The 25,606-nt window shown below is 38.6% G+C and overlaps 1 protein-coding gene across 2 annotated transcripts in view; it reads right to left on the bottom strand.

Annotated features, from left to right (window-relative positions):
• Nucleotides 1-25,606, bottom strand: part of DCC (DCC netrin 1 receptor) — a 1,118,040-nt gene that overhangs the window by 145,296 nt on the left and 947,138 nt on the right. For both annotated transcript variants that reach the window (XM_077282231.1, XM_077282240.1), the window contains exon 16: nucleotides 2,421-2,516. In XM_077282231.1, the coding sequence (XP_077138346.1) occupies nucleotides 2,421-2,516 (96 nt within the window). The remainder of the gene's footprint in view (nucleotides 1-2,420; nucleotides 2,517-25,606) is intronic.

Here is a 25,606-nt window from a genome sequence, read left to right as displayed (position 1 = left end):
GGGGTAATTGCTGGGACTGTTCTGTTTGCTATTGTGTGATGTGGTTCAATAAAGTATTGCCACACTGTCTTACCCTAACCCTGTGTTCTCTGACTAGCGTTATGCCCACATTTAACGGGAGAGCGGGCGTTAGGCAGGACGATCCCTGGTCCATGCGGTTTCGGCTAGCAGACTTGAGCACCCGTCGACACCCCGTTTCCTCACAGCGATGTTTTAAATAAATGGATGTTCATGAAAGACATTGACAGACCATGTCTGCAAGTGTAAGAGCTGTTGCCTTGTTGCCCCTCTGGCAAAGAAAAGTTATCCTCTATTACATCTATATAAGATGTCCTCAAAAATCTAATAATTTTACAGATCGTAAACAATCCATTATTTGCATGGATAGTTTAAAAAATAATTCAATATATGAATTTAAAACTATGTTCTAAGGAGACACAAATGTTTATTAACAGCGGATTTAAACCACTATAGAAATGAACCAATTATCCTCTACACACAGTAGAAGTTCCATTTGGGAAGGTGAGACTCTCAATGACTAAGGATGAACTTATTCTATGTATCGTATATATAAATTTAAATTAAATATATCATAATATACGTGTCTAAAGTAAATAGAAAAATAGTGAAAAAAATATAAAAATAATATAAAAATAATGAATAAAAAGCTAACACGTCGAACACTTTTCAGACCAAATAAAATATTTAATTTTACTTAGCCAGCACGGTCTCGTTTATCACACAGAGCCAGTGATGTTATCTGTATTGATTTTCACTTCAGAATATTTTGTAGCAAAATTGTGTTTTTAGAAAACAAGTGATATATATTATAATATTTTACAATGAAATAGAAATTACATATTGATTCAGGCAGTATGATGGGACAAGGACAAGTGAAATGAAAAGCAAAGCTCCCTGGACTATTTCTTTTGGGAAAATCTACTTCATTAACATTTGTTTTTTCTTGGTGATCTTTGAGATTGAATGTGATCGGACTATTTTACGGGGTTCCCTTTTGGGGTGCTATATGTTTTCAGACTTTTGTGCTCTCAATGACATACAGCTCACACAAGAGAGGAACATCGTGAGAATATTCCATCAAATAAAGTCACAGAGCGTGAACACTTAGAGTGACATTATCTTAGATTACCCCCCAAAATAAAGTCTAAAAAAATAAAAAAATATATTTATTAGATTTATTGTTTTCATTATAGTAATATTATATTATATGCTAATATCTACTTCATTGTGTTAGGGCCCTGATGAAAAAAAATCATTAGATAGAATATGGCTATTAAATTTGAAAATTTAAAAAAAGATTTATTTCAATTTTCATTTTTTCCCCGAATTATAATCTACGGGAAATTATTGCGTCTTATCATTTATTCATAAACTTGTATTAATTGATAGAAAACACTAACATACTGGATTTAGTTAGGGTTCAGAAACAAAAATTATCATTAAGTAGAATATGTCTATTTAATTTGATTGATAGTATTTTTCAATTCAATCAATAACTACTGTACTTGAAAAAAAAATTCAAATTTGAATTTTTCATTAATTCCAAACTTAGAATTCGGGGAGAAATTGTTGCTTTTTATAATTTTTGCATTAACTTTACTTAATTAATAGAACACACAAATGCATTTGATTTACTTAGGGTTCAGAGGGAAAAATTGTCATTAAGTAGAATATGTCTATTTAATTGTGGGTTTTTGTATATCTATTGCAATTAAATTAATAACTACTGGACAGTCGAAAATAAAAATAAAAAGTGAAGAATTTATTTCAAAATTGATTTTTTATTTAATAAAAAAATTTGAATTTGGGGAAAATTGTTGCTTCTTAGAATTTCTGCATAAACTTCTTTTAATTGATAGGAAACACCATTGCATTGTATTTAGTTAAAGTTCAGCGAAAAAAGTATCATTAAAAAGAATAATTCTATATAATTGAGGTGATTGCATTTTTTTATTGCAATCTATAACTACTGGACATTAAAAAATAAAATAAAAATAAAACCTGAAGAATTATTTTAAAATTAGAATTTGGGGGAAATTGTTGCTTCTTTTTATTTATAGATAAACTCTTAATTGATAGAAAACACCAATACATTTTCTGTAAAAAATGAAAACAAATTACACAGCCACGGAAAATATTTCTCAGAGTCTGCTTTAAGAGCTTGTTGTTTGTGTTGATCCATACAGTATTTGTATTAAATGGGCTATTATTCTGTTTTCCTTGAAACAAAATCTGTCTTTTTCTATGTTAAGTGCAGCACGTTAATGAACAATAATTATAACACATTAAGCCATATTGCTTAATGTCTATTCATGTTCCTGTTCATTTCATGCAATTAGAAGGTTCTGAAAAAAATAACATATGAAACTACATCAAAGAAAAAGCCTTTTTCAACCTACCAGTTTGAGATCGAGTTGTGGCACTTTCATATAGAGGGACCCCTTCTCCGGCATTATTAAAAGCTTTCAAAGAAATTACATAATGGGAGCTTGGTTCTGCAAACAAAACAAAAACACATTAAAAAAAAGTGAGATGATATGGGAAGATAAAGTGCAGTACTCATAAATGTTGTTTGCTTTTTATCTAAGCTTAAAGTAAAGACGTAATAACAATAATTAACTATAAACGTGTTTTTATTTATATTGACCTTTATTGCAGCTTACTGACGCTAAGTCCTACAACATAAATTTTCGACTAAAAGCAGAAAACTGTGTTTTCTTGTAAAACACTGTGTCCTTTACTCCTGATTTTTTTTTTTCTTGTGCCAATTTTTCTTGTGCGTCATCATTAAAGCCTTTTAAGTAGGATGGATTAGGAGTAGATATTGGTATTAAAAATGGCAGCCATTGAGCGAGGAAGAAGTTATCCCATGCTGAATTCCTGCATAAGGATGTTATTGCTAAGAAGAAGATAATCTTCCAAATACACATCTTAATGCTGGTGTTACAAGGAACTTAGAATTGAACAAGCAGATTCTGCAAAGGTCAATAATCTGCAGATTAAACTACGAGAATCTGGAGCACACGGGTTCATAGGTAGAGACATTAAGTTTTCTTGTATTGCGATTTCAGACACATGTACATACAAGAATAAATACGGTAGCTGCAAAGTCTGTGAATAGTGTTAATGTGATGGCGAATAGGCAGGGGCAGGGAAAAAATTGGAGTTACATTCTTAGCTTGAGTCCTTTTAGAAAATGAGAATAACTACTAATTCTAGTTTAGACAATATAATAATGTTTCTTTATATAGTCATAACATATTTCAAAAGCTTTACTGTCAAAGCTGACACTCTACTGGAGAGGACCCTGCCCATCAGAGCTGTCACTCTACAGGAGAGAGGACCTTGCCCATAAGAGCTGACGCTATGACCCAGTGGCCACCTCCCCCAGCTAATGGCCACACCTGGACCTGAGTGTTAATATACTTCCTGCTTGCTGCTGGCAAGTGCAGGTGATATTTTCTGTTTGCACTTTCCCGTTGAAGCTTGGAGCTGTAGCAGTCTGCTACCATCCTCTTTGAAGTTTTGGAGGACCTCGGTGTTTCTCTCTGAGTCTACCCAAGCTAACTACTCCCCTTGTTTAATTTATCCTTGTTGTCCTTAGTGTTACTGGGATTGACTAGTGCTCACCCTGTCCTTCCCAGTGCAGGGCTTATTGCCAGGGTCAGGCAGGGATTAGATATTCTGCTCGGTGATAGGTGCAGAACCTATATAGGGATGATAGGGCAGACAGGGTGACATTATATATGTCTGGGGGTCTCCACTCCCCCCTTCCCTAGTGTTTGGTTCCCTTTCCCTTATCCCTTCATGTTGCACTTAGCCTTTCCTACACTGTGCGTGACAATAATATGGTTACAAACATAACTTTTCTGGCTTGGGGATTGCTGACCATGGTGTATGAAAATATTATGGCTAGGCAATAATATGTGTAAGAGTTGGTCTCATAATTTCCATGAATGAAAATGGGATTCATGTTAAAAAATTGTGGCAATTTTCTGGTCATGGCTCTGTGTATCAAAACATACAAACAGACTCATAACACCTGAGCAAAAGAGGGAACACAAGGCAATGATTGACTTTACAAAGGTCACATACATGTTATACGTATGCTGATTTTCTGGTTCATAACGCAATGATAATGAGCCTGAGTTTTGCTTTGTTGCAGAGCGCCATAATTATGATTAATCTCTCCATTGCCCAGTGGACCCATAATACATTGCGGTTGACTTTCCATACAGATCCGAAGTGGTTTAATTTTGAAGACCTTCCTAGGAGATTACTGAATAACTGATTAGCTCATTGTGAATATCATTAGGACCACTGCTAAATGAATCAACAATGTGAACTTGATGTGAAGGATTTCCCGATCCTCGTTGGATACGTCATTCATTCAGCGCCTTTGTTTTGATATAATATCATTGTCCGTTAGTAAAGTGTATTTTTTCTTATAGATTAATGAATTATGGTACTCAGATTGTAGAGAGGCAATCGACATGAGAAAGCAATTCATGCATTATATTTCTCAAGTGTAACACCTTGTCCTTCCAGTGTTCATTGCTTAGATATGATCTCTTGTATTCTACTTGTGCTTCAAAAAGAACACATCTCTATGACAAACCGTTTTCCATTCTGGGTCTCTAAATATGTGAAGGAAGAGGTTGGTTCATTTCCAGCACACTGACGTATAATTGTGGCCATGTGGTTACTTGTGTTTGACGATTCCCACCTGGGATAAGAGAAAACGCCGATCTCAATCGTAGCAGGTTTTTTTAATTGTTTTTATATATTATAACTTTCATCATTTTCATTATTATTATTAGTAGTAGATGTTTTAATGTTGTTTTTCCATCCTGTAATTATCTTTAAATACTCAAATTAGAAGGATTTTATTTATGCTAATTCAATTCCTTTGAGCATTCGGAAATACAAATTCCCATCAGTCTGTTAACTGCAGTGTAAACTCAAGATAATAGAGAACTTCATACATAAACAATGCTTTGGGGTTCTTCTCTCTAATACACATTGTTTTTGTTCTTGTCTTGTTAAATTGTAAGAGATGTATGACTTGTTTTCGCTCGAGCTGCCGCTGCATACATTAACGGGAATGAAAAATAATTTTTCACAATGGGAACCTAAGCTGAAGATAAAAGCTTCATCATGAAAAGTAGATTCTGATACATAAGTCTAGAAAAAAAAAGTAACTTTTAACATTAAAGAAGTGTAGAAATAAAAAAAGCAGTTTGAAGACGTGAATATTCCTTTTAAACATTTTTTTTTATAGTATAACTTGGTTCGAATCTTTTTTAACTGCCTAAACCCCTGACATTTTTTGGAATTTTACTGCAGCTGTATAATTTTTTTGCAGCACCCCCACAGGAGAAATGAAGTATTGCTTCATGTCCATACAAATCTGTTGTGCTGAGTCCTCCAGAGAATATAAGACTTAGAGACGTGCTCTTTGTAAGTGCTCCATACCCTAGTTATTTATTTGAGGTCTGGAAACAAGGAAGCACATATATTAACTTAGACTAAACAATTCACCAACAACCGCATCGAACAATCAATGGCAAATCAAAGTCAGTGGCTTCCATGTGGAGTTTTCCAGTGAGAAGGAGGAACTTTTTGGTAAAACAGAATTGTGCCCATGAACTCTTAGGGCTCATTCACACTTCCGTATAACACGGCCGAGTGCTATGTGATGTTCTATCGGATAGCACTCTACCCAATGTTATAGTACGGGGCACATATGCGATTATCCGAGAGTTGGATCACACTCACCCATACAAGGCTATGGGTGCATGTGAAACATCAGGGACCACTTGGACATCATCCAAATGCAGACTGCGGACATCGGCAATGGAGGAAATGGAGAAATTACTTTCTCCGTCTCTTCCACACCTGTGCTACGATTCTCTCATGCAAGAGAATCAGAATACAGTAAAATGGCACGCGGGTCATTTGCATATAGCATCCGGTTCTTTCGCATGAGGGAATAATCACATGCTACTCACCAGTGTGAGCGAGCCCGTGTTGATGTCACCATATTATCCATCATCAAGGCCAATATTACCTATTATTACCTCACTGCCATATTTCTAAGGATACTGAAGGAAACTGACCAAATGTGAGTTTTTCAGGTAGGAATAAATATAAAAGATAAAGATAAAATCTACACCCCATTTTACAAAACCCACTACTGGCAAAAAGACTCTTAGCTATAGAGGGTTCCATGATAGACCTGGACCCTGATGTCTGCAAGGAGCCTAAAAGCCTTTGTGCCACATAAAAATGTGTGCTACAAATGACATACGGATTTTTGTAGACCCTTTTATAGATTTTGCATAGGGTCCTGTAATGTGAATATAAAAAGGGCTATTTTGAGTCCATTTTGAAATATACTGAATGCATACAGACTACTACAGAACAGCATTTCTTGTCATACATTTACAGACAGACAATGCTCATTGTGACACAATCTTGAGATCTGTTTATTTATTGTCTGAAGACCTTCCAGTTCACAAACAGTTTTAAGTTAGTTTGTTATTGTAAAACAAGGTTTATTTAACCTCCGTCTTTGGTAGTTTTATCTAACCCTTGTGGGCTTTTATGTATCTATGGGTTTATGGCCCATTGTCTGATGCTTGACTGATATCTTGGTCTCATCTTATCTTGAAAGCTGGCCACTTGAAGGGCAGGGTGAAACCAAATGAAGCATAGCGCAAATCACTATATAAGACCAGAGAAACATGACTAAGGGTACCGTCTCACAGTGGCACTTTTGTCGCTACGACGGTACGATCCGTGACGTTCCAGCGATATCCATACGATCTCGCAGTGTCTGACACGCAGCAGCGATCAGGGACCCTGCTGAGAATCGTAAGTCGTAGCAGATCATTTGGAACTTTCTTTCGTCGCTGGATCTCCCGCTGTCATCGCTGGATCGTTGTGTGTGACAGCGATCCAGCGATGCGTTCGCTTGTAACCAGGGTAAACATCGGGTTACTAAGTGCAGGGCCGCGCTTAGTAACCCGATGTTTACCCTGGTTACCAGCGTAAAAGTAAAAAAAAAAAAACCGTACATACTCACATTCCGGTGTCCTTCAGGTCCCTTGCCGTCTACTTCCCGCTCTGATTGACTGCCGGCCGGAAAGTGAGAGCAGAGCACAGCAGTGACGTCACCGCTGTGCTCTGCTTTCACTTTACGGCGGCACTCAGTCAGAGTGGGAAGCAGACTGCGAGGGACCTGGCGGACACCGGAATGTGAGTATGTACTGTTTTTTTTTTTTTACTTTTACGCTGGTAACCAGGGTAAATATTGGGTTACTAAGCGCGGCCCTGCGCTTAGTAACCCAATGTTTACCCTGGTTACCCGGGACCTCGGCATCGTTGGTCGCTGGAGAGCGGTCTGTGTGACAGCTCCCCAGCGACCACACAACGACTTTCCAACGATCACGGCCAGGTCGTATCGCTGGTCGTGATGGTTGGAAAATCGTTATGTGAGACAGTACCCTAAGGGTACCGTCTCACAAAACGATTTACCAACGATCACGACCAGCGATACGACCTGGCCGTGATCGTTGGTAAGTCGTTGTGTGGTCGCTGGAGAGCTGAGAGTGACGGATGATGTGAGTATATGTACTTAATCATTACACAGGTCAACAAAAAAAATTTTTTTTTCTGGTGTCCAAAATATTTTAATGAATTTGGGGTATTTTTGGGGTGCTGATTCTGAATATGCTATCAGTTTTGCCAGATTGGCTCAAGTTTTTGACATTTTTGGTATCTTATTTATAGCACTTGTTGGTAAATGCGACGCATCATCTCATTAATTTCTTTGGATTAGTACTTGAACTGAGCAGTTCTCAATATAGTTTTGTGTTAATTAGTGTTCTAAAAGTTTGTTCATAGCTTGATTTTTGCACTAACTTTATGTTGTTGTCTGTTTTCCAGTGAAAAGCATGAACTCATCAAGAAGAAGTTGTCTTAACAATCCAGACTCATTCTGTTACATTTGTGGTGAATACACACTGCCAAAACATAGAAGAAACATAACAGACTTCGTAAAAAAAAGTGTATTTTGCCTATTTTGGGGTTCTGCTTGGGGACCAAGACAAGTTTTGGGCACCACACATAGTGTGCAAAGCATGTATCGAATTATTACGAAAATGGAGCAAAGGACAAAGAAAAAGCTTCAAATTTGGTGTTCCAATGGTGTGGAGAGAGCCAAAAAATCATCATGATGACTGTTATTTCTGTGCAGTGCAAGTGCAAGGATTCAATAAGCATAAGAAACGAAAATGGGAGTAACATGGAATCTGCAAGAAGGCCTGTCCCTCATTGTGAAGATGTGCCTGTACCTGTGTTTACCAGAAATAACAGTCATCATGATGATTTTTTGGCTCTCTCCACACCATTGGAACACCAAATTTGAAGCTTTTTCTTTGTCCTTTGCTCCATTTTCGTAATAATTCGATACATGCTTTGCACACTATGTGTGGTGCCCAAAACTTGTCTTGGTCCCCAAGCATAACCCCAAAATAGGCAAAATACACTTTTTTTACGAAGTCTGTTATGTTTCTTCTATGTTTTGGCAGTGTGTATTCACCACAAATGTAACAGAATGAGTCTGGATCGTTAAGACAACTTCTTCTTGATGAGTTCATGCTTTTCACTGGAAAACAGACAACAACATAAAGTTAGTGCAAAAATCAAGCTATGAACAAACTTTTAGAACACTAATTAACACAAAACTATATTGAGAACTGCTCAGTTCAAGTACTAATCCAAAGAAATTAATGAGATGATGCGTCGCATTTACCAACAAGTGCTATAAATAAGATACCAAAAATCTCAAAAACTTGAGCCAATCTGGCAAAACTGATGACATATTCAGAATCAGCACCCCAAAAATACCCTAAATTCGATGAAATATCTTTGGCACCAAAAATGCTGTTGACCAGTGTTATATGTATTTAATCCTTATATGTACTTAATCATTTATTTGAATTTAATCCTTATACTGTATGTACTTTGTATCTTAAAATATACAAAGGTGTACATAATCATACTTTTCAATCATACCATTCATTTACTTTTGTACTTTGAAATAAAATTGCGTTATATCGCAAGTAGTAGCCTTCTTTAAAGCCGTATCCGAACCTTAGTGTTAAAAACTTGGCAATACATAATCTGGCGTAGTCGGCAGGGTACGCAGAAGGCTCAGAGGTTTATAATATTAGCAGGACTCTGTGGGATAGTGTGATATTGTGTAAAACTTGCCTCTCTTTAAGAAAAAGGTGGCGGTGAGTGAGTCTATTGAGATTCCAGGTTGGGAACAGGCTCCTTATCATATTTTGGCAACCAAGTGGTCGCACAGTGCTGGTTTGGGTGAAGCATGGGACAAATGTTTGAAGGATGCTGAACCTGCTGATGTGGTTGCATGCTTACAGAAAGTGAAAGTGGAGAAAGGTAAAGAGTTGGGCGCTGTTGCTAGGTGCGGATGGATATTGTTGTCTGCATATAGAAAACAGCATGAGGAAAGAATACGTATGTTAACAAAAGTCCAGAAATTGGAAAAACAGTTGTGTGAAGCCCAGAATGCATTGGTTAGAGCACAATGTCAGAATAAGTTATTAATGGACAGATGTGATGGGTATCAGCATGTTGCAGAAGAGGCTGCCGTACGTGTAGCAGAGTATAAATACAGAAAGAGGTGAGGGAAGCTGAATAAAAACAAAGTAGCTTTGGCCATAGCCAATGCAGGGATAGAGTGGAACCCTGATCAGTGGGATGGTGATGTGTGGAATTCAACTGACTCCGAAAAGATCACCGATCCCGAGTCTGAGGAGGAACATTTCCATGGGAAGAGGGAAATTGATCCTCCTCTTAACCCAGTGAAAGCTCATCCTATATATCGGAGACGGATTGTAGAGACAGTGACAGGCAGACGGAATGAGACTGCAGTAGAGGATTACAGTCAGCAGGAGCTTAATGACCTTCATGATCGTTTTTCTCAAAAGTCAAATGAATCCCTGGTAGCTTGGGCAGTCAGATTATGGGAGATGGGGGCTCATGGAGTACAGGTGGACGCTGTGGATGGCCCCAAATTTGTCCAACTCAGTCATGAGCCTGTAGTGAAGGAGGCATTCCGTACCTTGATAATCCAGCGACCACATGTGGTGTGCAGTATGCTTGATGTTGTGGCTATGGCATTGCAGCATAAATACCCATCTGAGGCGGACTGGCCGCCCAATGAAAAACCATGGTTTACGTTGAAAGATTGTGCTCAGAGGTTGAAGGAGGAGGTCATGAAAAATGCTATTTCAGCAAACACCTATGATGATTATATGCAAGTTGTTGTAAGTGTATCTGTTAGAAATCGTATCATTAGAAAAGCCCCTGCAACTTATAAACATGCCATGATGACGCTAATGGTAAATCAGACTGGGAAAACAATCGCCAGTACATTGGAGGCAATTCGACAGTTAAGGGATCTGGGAGATTGGGGTCCCAAACAAAAGGGTAATTTTCCCTCTGAAGAGCAGCAGGATGATGTAAAAAGTAATTACAATCCTAGGACCCGTATTACACGGAAATATATGTTTAGGGCCTTAATAAAGGATGGGGTCCACAGGGATAAAATAGATGGGATTGGTACTGACGAGATGTGGAAATTGTATCAAAAGAGAGGAATTAATAAAAAGTCAGATGTTTCACATAATAAAAAGGTTACAGTAAAAGATTCTGAATCTCCACAGCAGGGGCCAGAGAGGACACGGGGAGAGAGAGGGCCCGCTCCCTTTTTGTCTCCGTCAAAGTCCACAGCACCGGGGATTGAGGATCTTTATGCTGAAGTGAAATCCTTGATACAGGAATTCAAAGCCCAACTGAGGGGGCTGTCATTATCTCCTACCAAGATGCCTTCATCTGAAATGGAGGATCAATGGGGAGGGGAAATAAGAGTGATTAACTAGCTGGCCACGACCCACAAATGGATAGACACCCTCATGTAGATTTAGTGATTAACGGGAAAAATAACAACAGCCAACATGTTAAAGCTTTGGTAGATACAAGGGTGGAGGCCAGTTTGATTTATGTAAATCCAAAATAGTTCAATGGGCGCAAGGTTATAATTACAGAATTTATTAGAGAGCCGTGTGCTTGTGCTTATTACTAATGAATGGAACAATCCTGTAGTGTGGGGAAAGTTGTGGCAAGATATCTGGGTAATTGCACAAAGAAATAAAGTGACGGTGTTTAATGTTCATGATTATTGTGCTTCAGGTACACTGGAAAGACTTTTCAACTCAGTAGCAGATGAACATTCCAAATTATCAGTCTCTGAATCCAGTTCAAAGACTGACACCACTGAGGGACGGCTCGGATTGACTCAGTGGGCACTCCAGAAATATGGACACCTGGGGGAAAAAGCTACTTACCAATGGGCACAGACCAGAGGCGTGCCCATCAGGTTAGATTTGCTAAAGGATTTGGATTCTTACATCCTACCAATGATGGTGTAAAAAAATCTGTGGGACAAAGGTCCTCCAGAACCTGCAGAAGTAATTGCTCATGGAGAAAATGTGCTGATAGTTATGAAATCCGGGCAAGAGAAGTGGGAAAAAGGTCCCAACAGACAGGTGTTAACTCAGAGAATAATATATATTTTCCCTTTAGATCAAAACCTGAAAATGGTGCATCTTTGCAGCCACCGTGTGCATGGTCCTTTCAAGTTCCGTCACTACCAAAGAGATCTTCAGACCGAACACCAAGAGACCAACCATGGAAAGTGGAGCTTAATGAAGACCAAACAGAATCTATAGATTTACTTGGCTCAGCTGATGAACACTAGCCATTCTTATATGACAAAGACTACTACAACCAATATATTAGAAGCGTGTCTGGTGGCAGTACGGACCCCTTTACAGTTATGGACAAAGCTGATGGGGGTATTAACTCAAGATGAAGACATAGAAGAAGATGTGACTTAAAACTTCACATATAATAGTAGTCTTGCTATAATTTGTGCATGCATTGCTTTGTGCTGTTGTACAGTGCACATTTCCATTATTATCCTTATGCCAATCATCCACTAAAACCATCCCCTTAGGATATGGTACCTTGTATAAATAATGTTTGGCTCAAAATAGCCATGGGTGGATTGTAATGTGAATATAAAAATGGCTATTTTGAGTCCATTTTGAAATATACTGAAAGCATTCAGACCATTACAGAGCAGCATTTCTTGTAATACATTTACAGACAGACAATGCTCATTGTGACACAATCTTGAGAACTGTTTATTTATTGTCTGAAGACCTTCCAGTTCACAAACAGTTTTAAGTTAGTTTGTTATTGTAAAACATTAAGGTTTATTTAACCTCCGTCTTTGGTAGTTTTATCTAACCCTTGTGGGCTTTTATGTATCTATGGGTTTATGGCCCATTGTCTGATGCTTGACTGACATCTTGGTCTCATCTTATCTTGAAAGCTGGCCACTTGAAGGGCAGGGTGAAACCAAATGAAGCATAGCGCAAATCACTATATAAGGCCAGAGAAACATGACTAAGACAGAAGCATAAACTGGTGTACCTGTACTTACATGTGTACAGTGTTGTGATACCTGCACAATTGGGGACGCCCATGCAGTGTTGTGAATTTTCCAGGGGTTCTCTGTCTTGGTGTTGCTTCTCTGATTTTCCAGACGGATTATGTTTAAAAGCCCCTTGGTGACGGATGATGTGAGTATATGTACTTAATCATTATATGTATTTAATCCTTATATGTACTTAATCATTATATGAATTTAATCCTTATATGTACTTAATCATTATATGAATTTAATCCTTATATGTACTTAATCATTATATGAATTTAATCCTTATATGTACTTTGTATCTTAAAATATACAAATGTGTATGCGATCACACTATTCAATCATACCATTCCTTTAATTTTGTACTTTGAAATAAAATTGCGTTATATCGCAAATAGTAGCCTTCTTTAAAGCCGTATCCGAACCTTAGTGTTAAAAACTTGGCAATACAGGTCCAAAGACCTATATATTTTTCCATATAAAAAGAAAAAAGTATAACGGCACCAGGATAGATGGTTTTTGATGGCCTTCAAGTGAGCAATTTACTGCAACGATCAAAGTCTCTCATGGCAATCGGACTGACGGTGGAATACAATTGCACTGTGGTGCTCTACCAAACAGTACTTTATATTAAATATCTACAGAGAAAAAGAGAAAAGGTGGCACTCAGGCATGGACCCGTTGAAGCGCATCGTGCGCGAAACGGCCGTGGTCCGGTTCACTCCCCGTACCCTCTTGCTTTACCTGCAGCCCAAAAGGCATGTCCTTACTCTGATATATGGAAGAATAAAGGATTTTTAATGCATCGCTTGGTGAGTGCCACCTTTTCTCTTTTTCTCTGTGGATATTACCTATATATTTTTGCTACCATTGCATGCCCCTGTAGGTTCTAGAGATGAGGGAAACAAATTCTGATCACACCAGAATCTGAATTTCTTGTGGTTCCCTTTGGTTGAATCCAAAAAAATGGAAGCTGGGAATTTGAAGTACTATAGAGGATGAGAAAAGAGTTAAACAAATCTTATTTTCACTTCTGTGAATAACAGGTGCACCGATGGACTCTACTATCCTCTATCTGCTATCTTCCTTCTGGTCGGATATTCCATTTACTCAACCAGACATTGTCACATTCAGGTGTGACACATATCAATGACATATGCTCCACCCTATGTGACCACATATTACCCACATAACATCATGTGGCATAGTGAATGGGAAACTTTGCCGGTAGGAAGATAGAAGACAGAAGATAGAAATGACAATTGGAGTACCAGCAGCAGCAGGACAGGTACACTGACGGCCAAGGAAAGGTAAGTGTAAGATAATTATTTGTAAGTCCTTCCCAGCCAATTTGATTAATTGGATGTGAATTGAATTCCTTCCTAAATCTGCCCTAATCAAATCCAGGGAGACTGGTCCGACTTTAGTAGGCACAGATGTGTCTCCCCTTGACGCTCTAAAGAAGCCAACATCTCATGATACATGTTTAATACATTTTTGAGACCTACTTGAAAAAGCCTAAGCCAGCCGCATCTCATGTGACATCCATTGGGTGGCCACTGGCCACACCTAGACAAATAAATGTCTCTCGACAGAGTATCACACAATCATGTCTTTTCCAAAGCTAGTTATCTCACTCCACTCAATTCGGGATACACTAAGCCAAAAGGAAAAGTAAGGAAGGACACATCTGTATGTCCCCTAGAGATTTTTTTTGTTTTAGTAAGAAAGTAGCATATATTACTTATGGCTAGGCTTTGCCAAGTTGCACTGTTTGTTTGGTTGGTACATTAGCTCCATTTTAATCTTATTGAAAGATTTTGTCTCAAATATTTATAGCTTAATCAAATAGTGGTTTCTCCACGCCATGACCATTCATTTCATTATGTTCTTGTCCGCATGAAAAACAAATATTCAATTCCATTTTTTCCTACTATCTCAAATGAGCAGCAGAAATGGAAACACAATCTCCCATTTTTTTAATTAAGCCAAATAATCAACAGAAAGAGATATGAAGGACATAAACTAAGCATTGGTTCACCTTTCTCTCAGCCGGCCATTAAATAATGTAGGAATAAAGAATATCATTATTTGGCCTTGATAAGGGCAATGCGCCTCTGAAGAGTTTAATTTATTATTAGCAGGAGGCTGGTATGAATATGTTTCATATCTGCCTACAAAATGAAATCTAAACTACATGGCGAGAGAGTCCGTGAGTGTAGAAATGTAATTACTTCATTAAAGTCAGATATCTGTCCATGCAGAGGACAGGGAAATGGCAAAAGTTTCAGAAGAAAGGACAATTTAAAAAAAGGTTCTATGGTAAATGTGCTACAGTCACTTTGTATTCAGCCGCGGCCCTTCCAAAGTGATGGACGTGAAACAGAAGATGCCTTTCGAAAACCAGGCAACAGACCAACCCAACCCAGGAGAGATATTATGATGTAATAAGGTAGTGTAGATGATAATCAAAGAGACGGATATGAAAGCCACCCTCCAATATCCAATACAGAAGTATATTTAAGCATGGCAGAGACTGATACTAATAGATGAAGACAACTTTGTATGCTGTGTCAGCAGTGGCTTATTCCTCAACAATTTGCATCTTGATACTAGTACTTAGAAGGCAATATTTCTCAATGTTCATAAAAAATACTGTAATGGTGGTAAACTAATAATGTGGATGTACAGGGTCACAAATAAGTTTGGCAGAAGGTAACCTTGGGCTGGTGTCGAAAGGTCTGTGTATTCTTCACTTTATAAAGGACGTGGGGACTTTCCTACATTGATTTTCAGGGAAATTAATGAGTAGTCTTGGTTAGCTGATCGGTAGATGAGCAGAAGTCACCAAGTTGAAGTGCCATTAAGAGTGGTGAGACTGAGCAAAAGAAGAATGTTGACATAAGTGGAGATCAGGTGAAGGTCAGAACGGGCAGTAGACAAGAAGAGTGGTTTAAGAATATAAGCTAGATTTATGCCAACATTGAGTAAGAACAAAGCTACCTTTTCAGACTCGGAAAGTAGAAAAGCTCAGACAGTGTAAAATAGGGAAATGGTGCTTAAAAGTCATGGGTGACTTGGGCATTGGTTGAGTTGTAAAGGAGTGCAAGATGGCTCACAGCTCGTGAAGCTTTGTTATTGCTAGTCTCATGTTAAAATGGATGATCTAATGTTGTGTGTGGTGTGACAATATGCACTTGTGATGTTTTAATGTAGAAATGTGACCATAAGATAGTTTCACGGTAAAAAAATATGTTGTAATAAAGTCACCTGGGCAAGAAACGATTAGCAAGTACCACACTCTGCAGTGGGAAGGAGATGTGAGAGGATAAGGGGATGCTTCCTGGTTAGTGACTAGCTGGTGTTAGAAGCACGAAGAAAGGCCACAAGTTGGGTGTGTGAACAGAAGGAGACATTAATAGCAAGCGTGTAACTGGATTAAGAAATGGCAGTTTGGATCCCAGACACAGCCGAAACATCTTTAAAGCTTGGAAAGTGGATGGGAGAAAAAGGGGAGCTCAGCTGCAGCAGGTACGAACCAGGTGTCCAGTAGGGTACAACTGTGGGTTTCTGGGGACTCGTGAGACATCAAAGGTGAAGTTGGGGCAGAGACAATGCGTAGACAGACGTGGATGACTTGTCAGGTCGGAGTAAGGACCAGATGGACAGTGCACAGGGGAAAGATTGCTGAAAATGTAAGGTTCAAGTTATCAACATCAATCATCTAACTGAAATGCTATCGTATAGTGCCCAGTGCCAACTACTATAATAAATTATATGCAATAATGTATAAGAATTTTGTGTCCCAAAGGCCTTTTTGCAACAAAAGGGAAAGCTGTAATCAACTGGGACACGTTGATTAATGGTCCCCAGAATTACATTTTTTAAGTAACAATATCATTTAAGAAATTAGTTTTCAAAATACGGGTTATCGTGTATGGTGAAATATGGAATCCCAATAGGTCAGTACTACAAGTCCATAGGCATAACTAATAATATATCATAAAATAAGAGCACACTACAATTTTTTTTTCTCAGCAATTACAATGTTATGGGCATCATATAATACATCTATACAGGACGGATCTATAACCTGGTCACATGTATATGGTCATGTTGGAAGCAACAAGTAGCCACATAACTGTAAATACTTGAAACACTATCGAAGGAGACATAAAAGGCTAGAAACACAATATGGCCTCAATAAATTTCAGTACTTTGTATTTAGCAAGCAGAAATCATGAGCGATTTTATTTCTTATGACAGCGTCACGCTCATTCTGTGTCACTACCTTTTCCTGAACGTGGCACAGACGGAATCACAATGAGGTTTTCACGATTCGCTGGAGACATTTTGCTTTAATACAGACTGGAAAATTGACTTGGGACTTGGATTGTAAAAATACAGCTCTGGTCTTAATCCATTACCGTGTTGACCCGGACCTCCCAGGAATTTGAACTGACTCCCCATTCAGTCGTACAGGAAAGATTATAGCCTTTGGCTACTCCTGTTTTCCAGTATGAGAGTCCGTGTTTAATCATTGTTCTTTCCTTTCAAGACTCTCTAAGATGTTAACAAAGTAACAAAGCGAGCTGAAGAAGCCTTGGGGAAAAGTGAGCGCGATCGCCTTCCCCTTATATGTTTATGTGTTATCAGACATTGCTTCATTTTTCAACCAAAACAATGTCCTTTATAGGGGAGGCACTTCATACAATGTATAACAGCAATCCCATCAAAACACACTGTTTAAAAAAGCAGAAATAAGTAGGGGATTCTATGGAGGAAGAATAATTGGAGATCAAAGAGGATAAGTAATAGTAGTGCGGTATGTGCCTACGAGACAAGCAGGCCTTCTTTATTCCCCCAGCGAGCGCTGATTGAAAGGTGGTTATTTTTATACGCAGTCGTCCCTCACTATGACATACCCCAAGATAAACTGGTGGCGAAACGCGCGTCGGGGTGAGGGCATGCCTTGGCATTATTCCAGTGGCAGCTTTACTCTCAGGTAACCATTATTGTTCACACTTCTATCTGATGTATTTACCTAGGATTGTGCCAGCATACTTAGGACATTATTTAGACTATAGTATGAATATCTGGGCTGCACTCCAGCCACGATAGAGTGGCCATTTTGGGTGTTATTTCTTATGCACTGGGGTTTAACTTCTATGGAAAGGGAGTCACTGTACTATTACTTATCCTCTTTGATCTCCAATTATTATCCCTCCATAGAATCCCCCATTTATTCTCTCCCCCTTTTTTTGCTCAGCGTCCCCTACGGTATTTCTGCTTTTTGAAATTGTGTGTTTTTATAATTATCATAGAATAAAAGTTAACTATTTTAATATTATCTTTGAATCTCTTCTTATTCCCGATATTTATTCATATATAGGATTGTTGTTATATATTGCTTCACTTTTGTAGATCTAAGATGCAAAAAGTTTGTAAGTGCCAAGTTGACACATAAACCTGAAGGACTTATTTCAATATTTTTAGAAATAAAGTTTAATCATTGCCTAACCAGTTCCTTCCAATTAGACTTTCTATTTCTTTTTTTCACCATATTTAATATTTCTGCTTGCGCCTGTGAATAACATTTCTTCTTTACTTCCAGAAGCTAAAACAAAAACCAAATCTAATTCAATTGCTATTGATGTGTTTAGCTCAGAGAGGATTTTCTATACTGGGTTGTCCTAACCTCTATAAGCTCCCATGCACATTATACTACAGTTAGACAAAGTGACCAACAGATGGCATTGGGAAAGAGAAGAATCCTACCTGCTGGAACTCCAACTACTGATTCTTTTGTTCGGTAGAAGGTTAATCCGAGCGCTCCTGGGAACTGATAAGTCGGGCAAGATAGCTATGTATGGAGGCATTAAAGTGGTTGCTCAGCTAAAGCAAGTTATCATCTATCCGCAGGGTAGGTAAAAACTTGTTGGTCAGTGGGGGTCTAAGTGCCAGAGATCACACCGATGGAAAGGGGAACTTTTACCCCATTAGAAAGGAACATGTTCAACATGTGCTCCAATAATTCCCCATGGGGCTGCCGAACGCTATGCTCTGCCTTTTCCCGGAAGCCCTATAGTCAATAAATGGAGCACCTGTTGGGCATTTGATGACTAGCTATGCCATTTTGCAAACGGGAAAACATTTCCCCAATTTGCTAATTGCTGATAAGGTACTAGGTGATGACTTATTTTAGGTAACAACTTGTCCCATGATTCATGCTGCTCATACAAGGGGCAGCATGAATCAAAGCCTGGCTGCACAATTGCGGACTGGTATATTCTTCTCTGAAAAGCTATGGCATTTCAGAGCAAACATAGTAAAAAGATCAGGCCAGAGACCATAGCCGGAGATTAAACAAGTCCAGCGCCATCAAGTAGTTGACAGGTCTGTAGCTGTGACCTGTCCATCCCCTGGATCAGTGGAGGACTGAGCCTGCTGGGGAATATATTTAGAAGACTCAGCCATAGACCATAGCCAGAGATGAGGCTTTCATTGTCATACTAGCCTCATTTTCACATATGGTCCATGGCTGAATCTTCTTACCACATTTCCTCTGAAAAGCAGGAGCATTTCAGAAAAATACATAACCATCCACAATTATACAGATTCCAATTGTGATTACATTCCAAGTCTCAGGCAGCATGAACTTTGCAGTAGGTCTAACACTTTTGAGGATATTTACTAAGCAGGATGTGCCAAACTGATGTACAAAGTGTCTAAAAAAGAGAAAGTGACAAGCCTACAACCTGCAATAACCACCAATCAACCAAACCGCTGCATGACCAGCTCTTTCCTCGCCTACTGTATTCTCACCCATCCCTTGTAGATTGTGAGCCTACGCGGGCAGGGTCCTCTCTCCTCCTGTACCAGTTATGACTTGTTTTGTTTAAGATTATTGTACTTGTTTTTATTATGTATACCCCTCCTTACATGTAAAGCGCCATGGAATAAATGGCGCTATAGCAATAAATAATAATAATAATAATAAAGTGGCCAAGTAGAGTTGTAAAATGGGCTAGATTTATCAATATGGCACGCAATCATTTTGGGCATCTATGTGGTTATCTTCGGCAGTTCCTCAGACACTGAATGAAGTAGCAGTGTGCATGCCTGACCATGGATGTATTCACCCAGAGGAATCAATATGGCCTTTCTGATAGCCGGTGGGGATCCGAGTAATCTTATCCCACCGATCTCCAAGTTATTCCATCTTCAATAAATACTGTAGTTGAAAAAAATTGGCCATAACTCCTAACATCTGGAATATCCCTTTAGAAGAAAATATGCCATAGAAGTGATAGGATTCACTGTCTTGAAATGAAAATTTATAAAACACTTCCAAACTCTACAAAGCACTATGACCCCAACATTTGTTGACCTACTAAAGGCCTACGCTCATGACCTACTGATAGCATCTCTAATCCGTCCTGAATGCGACAGCCAGGGTTATATTTCTTTCCAGCCCCTTCACCGATGCATACACCTTGTGCCAGTCATTGCACTGGTTAACCATTCGCTACAGTGTACAATATAAACTTATTGCTCTCACTCTCAAAACTGTCCACAGACCTGCAGCACCCCACACCTCCTCTATGATCTCTGTCTATCACCTGACCCGTGTTCTCCATTCTGAAACTGATATAAGACTAACAACCTCCATAATCCGAGCCTCCCACCTCTGTCTCCAAGACTTCTCCTATGCTGCGCCAGTTTTCTAGACTGTTCTACCCGAATTATCCAAGCATGTTTGCTCATCAATACTTCCTACCTATAGTGCCCCTATATTTCTTTATAGATTGTAGCTTACGAGCAGGACCCTCACTCCTCCTGTAACTGGTGAAATATGGTTACTTTCTAACATCTTTATTGTCTGCGCATGTCCCCCTCAATTTTTAAGTTGCTAACTGCTAAGGAATATGTTGGCACAATAGAATTAAAATTGTGATTATTTTATTATTGACAAGTTTTAGTTCCAACTATGGGTACATTCTAATGTTTGCGCCCCAATCCATAGCACATTTTAAGCACTGCCAACAATATACGAGGAACAGTCACCAAAGTTATAGAAATTATCATTTCGGGGCCCATTTTCAAAAAACTATACCCCCAAAAGGTAGAAAATGGGACGGCTGGGAGCTATGAACTATTCGAGTGACGGCTGAGAAACTTAAAAACTTGCAGCAAGCAGGATTGTTAAAAACTAAATTACACTGCATGAGGACACATTCCCCTGTTTTTGGCCTGTGAGTCTCCCGCATGAGATAACATTATAAATTGATATACCGTATTCCAATTTTTCTTTTCTTAAATTCTTAGCTTTACGCTCAGAAGGCAAAACGCCTCGGAGACAGAATATATAGCAGAACGTCACCCTTCCTCACCTCTGGCAATGAATAAAAGGATGGCTCATTTTTAACCAAAAGGAAGAAAGCTCTCAGGACCCCGACACAGAGAAGAGATACAGTGAGAGATGATTGCAATCCTTTCATTTAGTATTTCATTATAGCTTTAGGTCAAGGTATAATGGGCAAAATCACAGGAATCTTGGCCTTGTTAGCAATTTTGAAAAATTTGTGGAGATTTGTGTTACTGAGCGCTGATTATGGAGTAGAAAAAAAAGAATAAGGTGAATGAAATTAAACATAACCGCTGTATCTTCATGTCTGTAATTGTCTGTCTTTGATATCTGCAAATGTAAAAAGTTCAGCGTTACCTCTATCTAGTGAGATAATTCTTCTCCTTAGAGCAATTTGTACAAAAACATATATTCACCTAATCAACAATAAAATTCTCCTGTATGATCGCTTAGGATGGACGCCCTCGTAGAGTTCCACTTTTTAAAGGGGCTGCCTATTTTTTTTTTATCAAATACCAAATTAGGACATTTTTTTTTAAAATAAAACAGGGGGCCCTGAATTTAGAAGTCTAATTTTTCAGCCAAGTGGAGAGTAGCTTCACAGATCGTCTCTCTCTTTAGGACCCAGCACGTCAATGCAGTGTGCAGAAAGTGTACTGCTATCTTTAGGCATTGTGTAATACCTTATTTATCCTGCGGAGGCAGTGTAGGAAAATCAAAACACTTGCTCCTTATAATTCAATTTAGGACCCTAATTAAAATTAAAACAGTGGACACTCATCTCCCGCTGCAGAGCTATTCAAGTGGTGTTGGCGCCATTGTTCCCAGAGAGTGACTTGACTTGTGTCGTTAACAGACTGCTGTCATCTACATCCTTAACTATTCCATGAGAGTGGACATCATCCCCTACAAAATAATAATGAACTGCAGCCAAAGAGTGGCCACTCTTTAACTACAACCCGTAAATGAAACAAGTCTCGTTACTCTCCGACTGTGCCGACATCTCTGGAACAACTCCACTGCAGGAGGTGAGTATCCACTATTTTTATTTTAATTAGGGTCCAGAATTGATTAAGCTGGAATTGTCCAGTAGTGGATTACCCCATTTATGCTGGTTTTACACATGCTAGCTGAATTGGTTGCAGCAAAACAATATACTACAACCGTGATATGTGAACACAGCCTAAGTGTAGTTGATCTACTAATGCTTAAAGTATCTTCTGTCTACTGTCTGGTTCTTTTTGGGTAAGATTTATCTTGGGATTTTAGTCCACGGATCACCACCATCAGTGTTATGTTCTGAAACATTTCTCAGCCCTCATTATTCCACAAAATTATCATACCAAACCCAGAAAATTCCTTGTGAAGCTGCAGTTCACATTATGACCACTGGGAGACGACAAAAAGACACACTTATATCATAAAAAACTCCCCAAAGAGTATATTTTTTTTGTTTTTTTAAAGCAGGTTATCTTGTGCCACTCACCTCGGGATATGTTGAATCAAGTGAAAAGTTCAGGAAGGATATGTCGTAACATTGATAGCAAACTATGAACTTGAAACCAAACCAATTACAGAGAATGAAGAAGTACAACATTTAATAAATCCTTGTGTCTGGCCATCTCTCATAGATTGCGCACTAGAAATTTCCATGCGACGTGTTGGGCATGAATGGAAAGTCTTGATTGAAGTTAATGATGCTACACTAGAAGCACCATGTCAATATACCTAAAGTTCTCGAAAAGTTGATGAATCTAGGCCCCCCTAATACTTTATTAAAGGGAACCTGTCACCCCCAAAATGGAAGTTGAGCTAAGCCCAACGGCATCAGGGGCTGATCTACAGCATTCTGTAATGCTGTAGATAAGCCCCCGATGTAACCTGAAAGATGAGAAAAAGAGGTTAGATTATCCTCATCTGGGCGGGCGGTTCGATCCAATGGGCGTCGCCGTCCGGTCTGGGGCCTCCCATCTTCATAGGATGACGTCCTCTTCTGGTCTTCACACTGCGGCTCCGGCGCAGGTGTACTTTGTCTGCCCTGTTGAGGGCAGAGCAAAGTACTGCAGTGCGCAGGTGCCGGGAAAGGTCAGAGAGGAGCCGCAGCGTGAAGACAAGAAGAGGACGTCATCGTAAGAAGATGGGAGGCCCCGGACCGAACCGCGATGCCCATCGGACCGGACCGCAGCGGGAACGCCCCTGGGTGAGTATAATATGACCTCTTTTTCTCATCTTTTAGGATACATCAGGGGCTTATCTACAGCATTCCAGAATGCTGTAGATAAGCTCCTGATGCATGCCGGTGGGCTTAGCTCATCTTCGGTTTTAGGGGTGACAAGTTCCCTTTAAATAAAAGAATTTCAGGTCAACTTTGTAGTTTTTTGTATACTTGATAAAGAAAAAAAAGTTAGCTTTGAAATTAAAGAACTAAAAAGTTTTAACAGAAACTTTTAGAATGAATGCATGACGAGACCTCATAAGATAGATATATAGGTCCATTATCGGCCAATACAACCTACAAAACATCTTATACTAGAGCGTGATGACTGATAGATGGAGCATTACATCTTCTCTTTATGTCTCTTCAGAACTCATCACATTGATAACGACCAGAGAGAAGTAGGAGAAAATCTCTTGCTCATCTGCCAAATACCAACCGAAGATCATCTTATAAAACGATCATAATCCCGGCATCGGGCAGTTGCCATCTTCTCCCCATGACCGCTCTTAGCGCACAGAATACTGAACACAACTCTCACCCACAACAGAAGAATTATAGCATTATGGATGCAAGGAGCATTGCACTCAGCATCTCCCTCCGTCTGGTCACCAGGCATGGTTTATCGGGTTTGGTTTATTACACCCATATTGCAAGGAAATTCAGAATGTAAAATGATAAAAATCCCATTGTTTTATTTTTTATCACCTGCATGATGAAGCACCATTTTTCTGCTTTATATCATTTTTTCTCTATAATATTATTTAGAACCTTTTTATTTTTTAAATCAGACACTAAGGCATAAAAGTTTGCAAAGTTTTCTGACTTTTGTCTTGAAGTTGCATAGAGTGAATTAAAAAAGGATCGTATAACATATTGTAATTAGTGTACTTTACTAATGACTAGTGTGAATTGAGTCAGTTGGGTTTCTAAAATAATGGGTGACAAAAAACCCCAAATCATTGGTGTTTTATATTCACAGACCAGCGATGACGGCAACAAGTGGCCTATAAATTGACAAAAAAAGACTCATCATCTATTCTGATAAGTTTGTTTCAGAAAAATATATATTTTTCATAAAATAATAATTCTGAATCATCTTTTCTCATAATTTTATGTTGTTCTGTTCCTCAGATATTCCTCATGGGTGTTACCAGTGATGGGTGTGTCATTACACAGGCTGACAGTGTCCAATTACACGTTAGACAAAGCAAGAGGCAACACCCAGTTGTCAAATTATTCAATTTTTTTACGAGGAGGAACAATACTACACAGAGCACAATTGCTACAAAATTGCTATTTAATTATATATTTTTTCATAAAATGATAATTCTGAAGCATTTTTTCTCAAAATTATATGGTGGTTTTTTTCCTCAGGTATTCCTCATGGGTGTTACCAGTGATGGGTGTGCCGTTACACAGGCTGACAGTGTCCAATCAGATCATTCAGTTCTGACTGTGTGTGATAAACAAAATAAGAGGCAACACTCAGTTGTCCAGTTATTCATGAATGTTTATGGAGGAGGAGGAGGAGAAACAGAAGGCCAGTACTACACAGACTTATGAGAAAAATTGCTCCACAATTGCTATTTAATGGAGAATATATATTTATTTACTAAATCAAACTACCAGAAGATTAGAAAAATAGTTTTTCATTTACGAAATCTATGGAGTTCCAAACTATTAAACCACCACTGATGTCATCTTGTGACATCTCGATATGTAATGTCAAAAGATCATTTTTGATAGATATATTGTATTAGCATGTAGTTAATGTTGAACAATTTGGGTTTTTGGTAGAATCATATTAGCCATTCACTCTAGTCAAGTCAATAGCAGAAAGGACCCATATATAAAAATATACTTAGAAACTCCTGATGAAGTTTTAAAACGAAACGTGCGTTGGGGCACTTTACACTTGAGTAGTTGCATACTTCATATCAACATTCCTCTCCTACATTACTATTTGATTCTTTATTTATATAGTTTAATCATTCTGAATAAATTAACATTTTTACAGGGCATATACTCTTTGGGTTGTTTGTTAACCCTCCTTTGTTTCTATATTCACTCTAGTCAGTGTCAGACTGTGGTTCATTGGGCTCAACAGAGAAAATCTATATAGACCGGATACACAGCCACTTCTAATAACATTATCATCTCTACAGTTTTCATTGTACAGATCATCAATAATAATAAATTATTACAAAATTATCCCATATAAATGATAGAAATAATAATAATAATATAATAATAGCAATTGTACCAGATGTTGGAATTTATCAACTTTTTGGGGCTTTACTACCACTACTCGATGATCCCGGAGCTTCCGTGCACCTGATATTTTCTTCATTACTCCGTACCCTCCTGAGGTCTATTCAAATTATTGTCTTCTGTCGAACCTTTA

The sequence above is a fragment of the Ranitomeya variabilis genome, chromosome 1 (assembly GCF_051348905.1).
Source record: "Ranitomeya variabilis isolate aRanVar5 chromosome 1, aRanVar5.hap1, whole genome shotgun sequence".
NCBI classification, from domain to species: Eukaryota; Metazoa; Chordata; class Amphibia; order Anura; family Dendrobatidae; genus Ranitomeya; species Ranitomeya variabilis.
Note: the sequence above shows the minus strand (reverse complement) of the source record. Positions and strands in the feature narration are given on the sequence as shown.